We start from the raw sequence: 7,904 nt of genomic DNA, 5'->3' as shown, positions 1-7,904 counted from the left end.
TTCAGATGAAGGTTGAATCAATGTTGATTCAATGCAATATCACCACAAATATGCATGTAAATTGACATACAAATGATGGTTGAATCAACATTGATATGTCAGTTATGGTTGAAACCCTAACGTTGATTCAACATACAAGTCACCGACCACTTTCAATGTTGTTTCAATGTCAGCGTTCAACGTTGATCCAATGTTTCTGGCTGACATTGATTCAATGTTGTTTCAATCATTCTGTGCTATCTGGGTTGTCTATTAGTTTTATGCAGTAAAACAAATAGGGAACACCGGGAATTTTTAATCAATAAAAGTTTGATTAATCTAAACTAACTAAAACAGATTGCAAACATGTATAGACTTAGTTTCAATAAGAAAAGTGACAGAATATGTAAAAGTAAAAGTTGTAGTCTTTCAACTGGTCTGTATGATGTCACCCTCTGGATTGGGGGCGCTATAGCTGCGTAGGAGCAGCTACGGCAAAGAAGAAGAACAAGTCAGACTTCCGTTTCCTGTTAAAAGATCCGCGCTACAACATCGCATCATGTAAGCTTCTACATTTTGATTTTTCTCCCCCACCTATCTTTGAGTTGTTTTAAGTTTAGCAGATAAACAAACTGCTTCCCAGTTTTATACGTAAAACTGGGAAGCAGAATAGGAAGGATAGGAAGCTAATGTGAAATACCCAACAAGCTAGCTGTAAATTTAGCTCACAGGGCTTACCTGTTCACAATGGCAGTTCCATGTGTGGTGTTACGGGGGCAACTGGCAGCCGTGTGCCCTCTGTCCTGCAGTCATTTTCCCGTTGAAGTCGCTTTAATACATCTGGAGAATCTGAAGCGAAAGAAACTCTGATCCAAGGCAGACTAACAATCACCGGATGTAGTTTGAACTACAACAAAGCACCATCTCAGAATCACAGGGCTGAGGCAGCCAGTCAGGTCCAGGTTGAGTGCAATATCACGCAGCCAAACTCAGACTTATGATCAGTCTGAGTCAGGAGCACACACACTTTGGCTGAGGGTCAAACTGATTGGAAGAAAACACACACACATGTTTGCGTGGCTGTCTTTGTGGGGACTTTCCATTGGTCATAAGCCTGAGTTTGATTCATTTCTACAGCCTAAGCCTTACCTTCACCCTAACCAAAACTCAATTCACACCTTAGTACCAAATCTAACCCCTGACCCAAAAACAGTGTTTCCCCTTGTGGGAACTGAAGCCTGGTCCCCACAACGTAGTTTGTGTCAGGAAAATGGTCCCCCAAAGTATTGCAAACAAACACACACGCACACATAGAGCTAAGCTAAAGATATGACTGACCTCAGGAACAAGATGAACAAAGTGAAATTGATGTATCACTGACCTGTATAAAGATACAAGTTTTATTTTATTTTTTTACCCAACTACCTTCCTATTTTTTATTCTGAAATATTTTCATAATTCAGATAAGTTTGTACATCCTAGCAGTTTATTCCAGCATAGATCACATTAAAACCAAGCACCTTGAGTCAACAACAGAGAGCAGAGTTGGCTGTTGTTATAGATTCAGATCCAACAATAAAACAAGGCCTCAATATGACCACTGATACTGAAAAGCATGATTATTATCATAATATAACTCATGGTTAAATATGATTATACATTAAGAGGTAACTTTATTTGCACCAGTCATATCTGAAGTGTGTTTCTCCATACAGTAGATCTGAACTTTAAAATTTATTTCAGCAGAATGCCCAAATCAAAGGAAGTGCTGTCGTCCACATCTGGAAGTGACTCTGACAGTGAAGTAGAGACTAAGGTTTGATCGTAAATGCAAACTTATTTGCTAACTTGTCTGATGGAATATATATATAGATGTGCACATCTATAAACAGTTGGTTTAGTGTGTTTTTGTAGTTTCAGTTACCTTAACTGTTCTTAACTGTTCTTATTTATTTTTTTAGACAAATCTTTTCTCAGCCAGTGTTCACAAGTTAATCCATGATCTTAAAATAATTTCTGTGTAGTTGCTATGTTTGGATATAATGGCAGGTAACATCTGTTCCTAGGCAAAAAGAAAGAAGCCAAGTGCACCAGAAAAACCAGCCAAGAAACAAAAAAGCGGAGAGAGCTCAAAACCTGGTAGTTCCTCCAAAGGCAGTGGTGATGGAGACAACATGTTCCAGGTGAGCTGCAGTAACGTCACAGGTTACAAAACACAAATATTAGCTGATGTATCAGAAGAAACTGGCCACTGAAACTGCAGACTGTTGCTCTGACAAAATCAGGGTAGTAAGTGGTGATTTGAGCCTCCTTATTCTTTTAAAGTTTTCCTGTATGGTAAGGTCAAAAGAATAAAGGTTTGAAAAAAATACACCAGCATGCATGCACTCTTTCAGGTTGTGGATTGTAAATTTTGTGATGGTAAATGGTTTGTTATTCAACTTGTAATCATAGAGAAAACCTGTTTACAGAAGTTCTAAAACTTGCACAGTATTGTAATGGATCCATTACAGTAGATCCCCCACACACAGCCTCACAGGAGAGATGTGCACTAGAGTTTAGATCAGACCTAAAGAATCCAACCTGACCCAGAGTGAACCCATAGACATTGTATACAAGCCAGATCTGAAAAGCAGAAAGGCCTCAACACATATTAGTTATGTATTAGTAGGTTTAGCATATAGTGTTGTCTCATATGTACAGCCTTGATACAGAATGACTTCTTGTCGTCTTCTGCTATCCTGAATTAAAAAGGTCAAGTAAAAATATCTAAACTGTTTCTCTGTGGCAGTCTGTTATATATTGTGAATATATGGCATAGCAAATGGTGACTTGTGGAACAAATTTAATATTCAGACTATTATGAGATGGTTCTCTGCAGGATTCTGACAGGTGTCCTGATTTCTGTGTACTGACACATGAGGGAGAAGGGAGGTGGTTCTCGTATTACTTTCAGTCCCTATGAGATTATTGAAAAGCTATGAAGGTCAAAAAGGAAGTAGAAAACCCACAAAGGGCAGTGAAATGAACCTGTTTTACTACAGCATGGCAGTTGGGATTTTATACCTGCTGAGACATTTTAAAGTGTCACTGGTGTGATAAAACTACTTGCAATCCCTCTATACTGTACAAGATTTTAACAGAAATACTCTAATTGTCAGAAGTATAAAAATCTAACTCAAAACTTAGAAATAAGAGCACGGGCTGCAGTGGCGCAGTTGGTAGAGCTGTTGCCTTGCAGCAAGAAGGTTCTGGGTTCCCGGCCCGGGTCTTTCTGCATGGAGTTTGAATGTTCTCCCTGTGCATGTGTGGGTTCTTTCCGGGTACTCCGGCTTCCTCCCACAGTCCAAAAAAACATGACTGTCAGGTTAATTGGCTTCACCAAATTCTCCCTAGGTGTGAGTGTGTGTATGTGCATGGTTGTTTGTCCTTTCCGTCTCTCTGTATTGCCCTGCGACAGACTGGCGACCTGTCCAGGATGACCCTGCCTCTCGCCCAGAACATTAGCTGGAGATAGATACCAGCAACCCTCCGACCCCACTAAGGGACCAGGGTGTACCGAAAATGGATGAATTGATGGATTGATTGATTGATTGATTAATTGATTGGTTGAAAAAACAAGCACTAGGCAGAGTTCAGCTATATCGAGGCTTAATGCAGGAACAAAAGGACATCCAGAGCAGCCGGTAAAGCAGAGCTAAACTACCAACACTCACCCGGATTAGCATCATGGTCAGAAAGCTAAACAAATAATCTGAAAGATAATTCAAGTCTTTGAGCTGGCGGTGTAAGAAGCTGGTTCTGTTCTCGCTTTTGGACCGCCACTACGCGCTAATAATCGTTAAAATAAATAAAATAATCGTTCTCGTGTTCTGCAGAATTACTCAGCTCGGTCAGAAACAGCCAATAAGAACCAGTATTAATTAGCTAGCCAGGAAGTTACGATTTAGTAACTCAAGATTGTTTATTTTAATGCAACCTGCATTTGACTATGAATGAATGTCTCCTTTATTTCTTGACATTATTTGATAAAGGCAGATTTATTTGACTAATAATTTATGGAACTGAGAGCCTTACTGTTAAATATTATTTTACTGTTTGCAGATTTTTCAGTTGTCATTTTGAGTGAGTAGCTTCTGTATTGTGCCTGAAAGTATTTTGCATATTTATGTCTAAATACGTTTTACGTGTAAATTAGTATCATTTCTACCTAAAGCAAAAGTCAATCCAGGCGATCTGCAGAGATCGGCCTCATGGGTGATCGGTATTGGAATCGGCAGCAAAAAATCTGATCGGCGCATCTCTAATATACACAGATCTGTTTATTACCATTCAGTTATTTGGAGTCAACAGATGCCCAGTTCCAACCCTTCCTCCCCAGAAACGAAGTCATTGTTTCTTCCTGAACTATATGGCTCAAATAAACAAGGTTGCAGTCCTTCATTAGAACTAGCTCCTTTTCTTCATCACTCCATCCAGCTCCTTCCTCCAAACTGCACATAAATTGCTCAAGTCTTTGCTGAAACTCTCACAACATCTTCTGCTTCTGTGTATTCAGCTTTAGTTGTTCATGTTTTGACTTACTGTTATTACAAGACAAGATGGCGCCAGCATTTGACCTGACTACTACAGACAGAAGCAACACTACTCTGAAATGTTGTGGAATTTATCAGTCTGTGTGAAATATTTATTAACAGCTTTTGTGTACACAGATTGAAAATATAGTAGTTGATCTTTTAAATCATGCAAGTGTTTTTATGTGTGAGTGACACTTTAAGGTTCTCTGTATGTTAGTTATTTGTGTTCATGACTGACTGAATGAATAATACAAGTCTTTTTAGTTTTCTGTCTGGCTAGATACCTAAAATAGACATCAGAAAAAAAACAGAGTACGAGCAACACCCTGAATAGGGGGGGATGTATTTTGTGAGCTGTTCATCAACTCCAAATAAATTAGACCTAGAGTCATCCATCCCTGTTTTATAGATGGAAGGTGGAGCGAAAGCTTTGGATATTTTCCTGAAAAGATGAAGTCCAAACTTTTCTTGGCAGATCAACACAAGAGAACAAACATTTGGCAGGAGGTTGGCTCTCATGGTTTTTGATGTTTCCTGATAATTCCACAGAAATCTATGTCTATGACTCCTGGCCTCTAACTTAACCAAAAACTGCTCATGCAGAACATGCAATGTCCTTTTTGATCCTGGACTTAAAAAAGGAAGTGGGTTTAAATTCTGAAGCAGGATTGACTCTATTCTTGTTCTTGCAGATCGGTAAGATGAGATATGTCAGCGTTCGAGATTTCAAGGGCAAAGTCCTGATTGACATCAGGGAATACTGGATGAACCAGGATGGGGAGATGAAACCAGGGAAGAAAGGTAATCCCATCAGGAAGTTTCGGTTATGTTACAGATAAATTATTACTATTGGATGTTGGTATTGCTTTTGCACGCATGGTTATTCTCCTTTGTTTTGTTTTTGGCTTTTAGGCATCTCCTTGAATCCTGAACAGTGGAACCAACTAAAGGAACAAATTTCAGAAATTGATGATGCAGTTAAGAGATTATAAATATTCCTTTCATCTTTACCTGTTGAACTAATTGGGCATGTTTGTTAGGTAGTTTTGTGAAGCCTTTGGATTTATTTCCTAATTTGTAACTTTTAGGTTTAGTTTTGTGCAAACCTTGACTTTATGTGTGAAAGTTATTTTGAGCTATCCTTGTTGGCTGTGGGGGGAGTAGTAGGTGGATAATCATTATACTTTGTTGGGCATAGTGCACCAATACAGTGACTACAGTCATGTTTTTGTATTGATTAATAAAACCAATTCACTAGCTTAATTTGTTGTTCCTGTTAACAGCTCTCTTAGAGCTAGAAGTCGCAAGACATGGTTTAATGTGATGTATTGCTTCAGAGAACTTGGTCTAACACCCCTTTTCCACTGGCTGTAATGATCCTGGCTCGGTTTGCTTTGCAAGTGTTTCCACTGGCCTTTTTTCGAGGCTGGCCCTGCTTTTTAGGTCCCTGCTTTGGCCGGCCCTGCTTTCGTGGATGAAGCAAGCGTCGCTCCTGTTCACTGATTGGCTGTGGGTGTGGTCAGACGTAGTAGCAAAGAGAGAAGAAAAACAAAGGCCTGGTCCCAATACTCCCACTCACATCCTTGTGTTCTTCAAATGCGGGTTCATGTTGAAGGGTTTGAGTGCGTAATGTGTCCCACATTCTTCACATTCGCCCTTTGCCCCGCCCATTTTGGGTACTATTTCTGCCCTTGCGCGAATTCCGCATTTTTACATATTTCAGTGAAGTGCATTACCCTAAATTAATTGTTGCATGTGACGTTTTGAGTTGCATGCAGCAGTTAAAAGGCGGATTTATGGTAATGTTTTGTTGTTTCTTCCAGTCTTTATAGAAAATTCAGAGAAAATAGCATGACAAGACACACATTAGAACATTTCGGAAGAAATTTAAACAGGCCTGCCAAAGTGTACCCGTCGGTTGAAACTCAGCGTTCTGATGCTAAAAATTAGCATCAATGCGAGGCTTAGCCCAAAAGTAGTCAATAGTATGTGGAGAGTCACAAGTATGTTGACTAACATTGACTTATGCCATTCAGTATTTTAAAGTTGGTGTGTAAACTAAACTGAGCCAAAATGTTAATGTTAGCCTAAATGCTGCCAGTGGCATTTGGAGTATCACTAGCATTTTGTCTTACATTGACTTCCTCCATTCAAGTATACTAACCATGGCTAATAAATAAGAAAAATAGCTAAAAGCTTAATTTAGGGGAAAGTCTAATGCTAATGACCTTAGAGGTCCAAAGATGGCTAAAATGCTTATTTTATGATATAGGCTAATATTGCACCACTGAAGGCAGTGCACAACCTTGAGAGAAATGTTCAGGCTTTTATTTTGAAATTTTAAGTAAGCTTTATTTTTAAGGGCTACACACTAATCTCATGAGAAACAGTAGTTAGATTAAACCAGTTGGTAACACTTTATTTGACGGGATGTGAATAAGACTGACATGACACTGTCATAAACATAACACCTGTTATGAACATGCGTAAGTCTTTGTGAATATTTATGATTGTTGTCACAAAGTGTCATTCGGTAAATCATGACACTTTTAATACAAAGTTGACATTTTTCAAAATGTCTTTGACAACTTGACATTAATTTAGACAAAAATGTCTATAACTTGACATAAACCAAATTATCATAATCTGACATAAATTTGTTATAAAAGTATTACTGATTAAACTTTAAAAATTAGCTTTATGTGGTAATATTATATTGCTCTGCCATTTTGCTTAGTTGTAAATTTCTTAATTTAATTGATCCTAAGGTTTTACAGCAAGATGCCTACAAAGCACTTGTGAACTTTGCATTTGAAACATTAAGGCTGTTTTAAGTAGTGCAATGCACTATCTCCACCAGTGAGAGGCAGCAGTGCACGAACAGGCATGCAGTGTGTTGGCGAAGAAGAAATCTTCCATCTTTTTTTTTTTTTAATTATTATTATTATATAAACATACAATCAGCTCCATAAAGGTATCGTAATGTATACATTATAAGATCAGAGAACAAAATGTCAACAGAGCCAGACAACTGGGACAAAGGAAAAGAAAATGAAACAAAAAAAAGAATGAAGACAAAAATGATACAAAAGAAAATGAAAAATACAACAGGACATAAACCGTTTCTTACTATAACGTTTCTTACATTATAGTAAGAAACGTTTCAAAAAATTGGACAACTTAAAAGCATGTTTTGACTTTACAAGACAAAGATTTATAGAACAAGTTTAAATCATTCATCCACTGTCTAAAGTTGGGAATAGTTTTAGAGAAGCGACATTTGTGTATATGAAATTTAGCTAACAATAAAACATTATTTATTCCATAGTCAATGAAGTGATCATTGAT

The 7,904-nt window shown here is 38.0% G+C and overlaps 1 protein-coding gene across 2 annotated transcripts; it reads left to right on the top strand.

Annotated features, from left to right (window-relative positions):
- Positions 1-440: 440 nt before the first annotated feature.
- sub1b (SUB1 regulator of transcription b) lies at positions 441-5,819 on the top strand. 2 transcript variants are annotated; one of them, XM_008419280.2, is made up of 5 exons: positions 441-540; positions 1,723-1,795; positions 2,046-2,162; positions 5,249-5,357; positions 5,469-5,819. In XM_008419280.2, the coding sequence occupies exons 2-5, from the start codon at positions 1,727-1,729 to the stop codon at positions 5,546-5,548; spliced, it is 375 nt and encodes a 124-aa protein (XP_008417502.1). In that variant the 5' UTR covers positions 441-540; positions 1,723-1,726; the 3' UTR covers positions 5,549-5,819. The 2 variants fall into 2 exon arrangements, with proteins under 2 accessions (XP_008417502.1, XP_008417503.1); XM_008419281.2 differs by having other exon boundaries at positions 457-540; positions 1,726-1,795.
- Positions 5,820-7,904: the final 2,085 nt, after the last annotated feature.

Source organism: Poecilia reticulata, linkage group LG9 (genome assembly GCF_000633615.1).
Source record: "Poecilia reticulata strain Guanapo linkage group LG9, Guppy_female_1.0+MT, whole genome shotgun sequence".
In the NCBI taxonomy this organism is placed as follows: domain Eukaryota; kingdom Metazoa; phylum Chordata; class Actinopteri; order Cyprinodontiformes; family Poeciliidae; genus Poecilia; species Poecilia reticulata.
This window is presented reverse-complemented; position numbering and strand designations above follow the sequence as displayed.

Excerpts from the sequence above, each read along its gene's own strand:
- sub1b (XM_008419280.2), top strand. The coding sequence starts at position 1,727 with ATGCCCAAATCAAAGGAAGTGCTGTCGTCCACATCTGGAAGTGACTCT. Across the intron at positions 1,796-2,045 it reads ACAGTGAAGTAGAGACTAAG|GCAAAAAGAAAGAAGCCAAG; the intron begins GTTTGATCGTAA and ends ATCTGTTCCTAG. Across the intron at positions 2,163-5,248 it reads ATGGAGACAACATGTTCCAG|ATCGGTAAGATGAGATATGT; the intron begins GTGAGCTGCAGT and ends TTGTTCTTGCAG.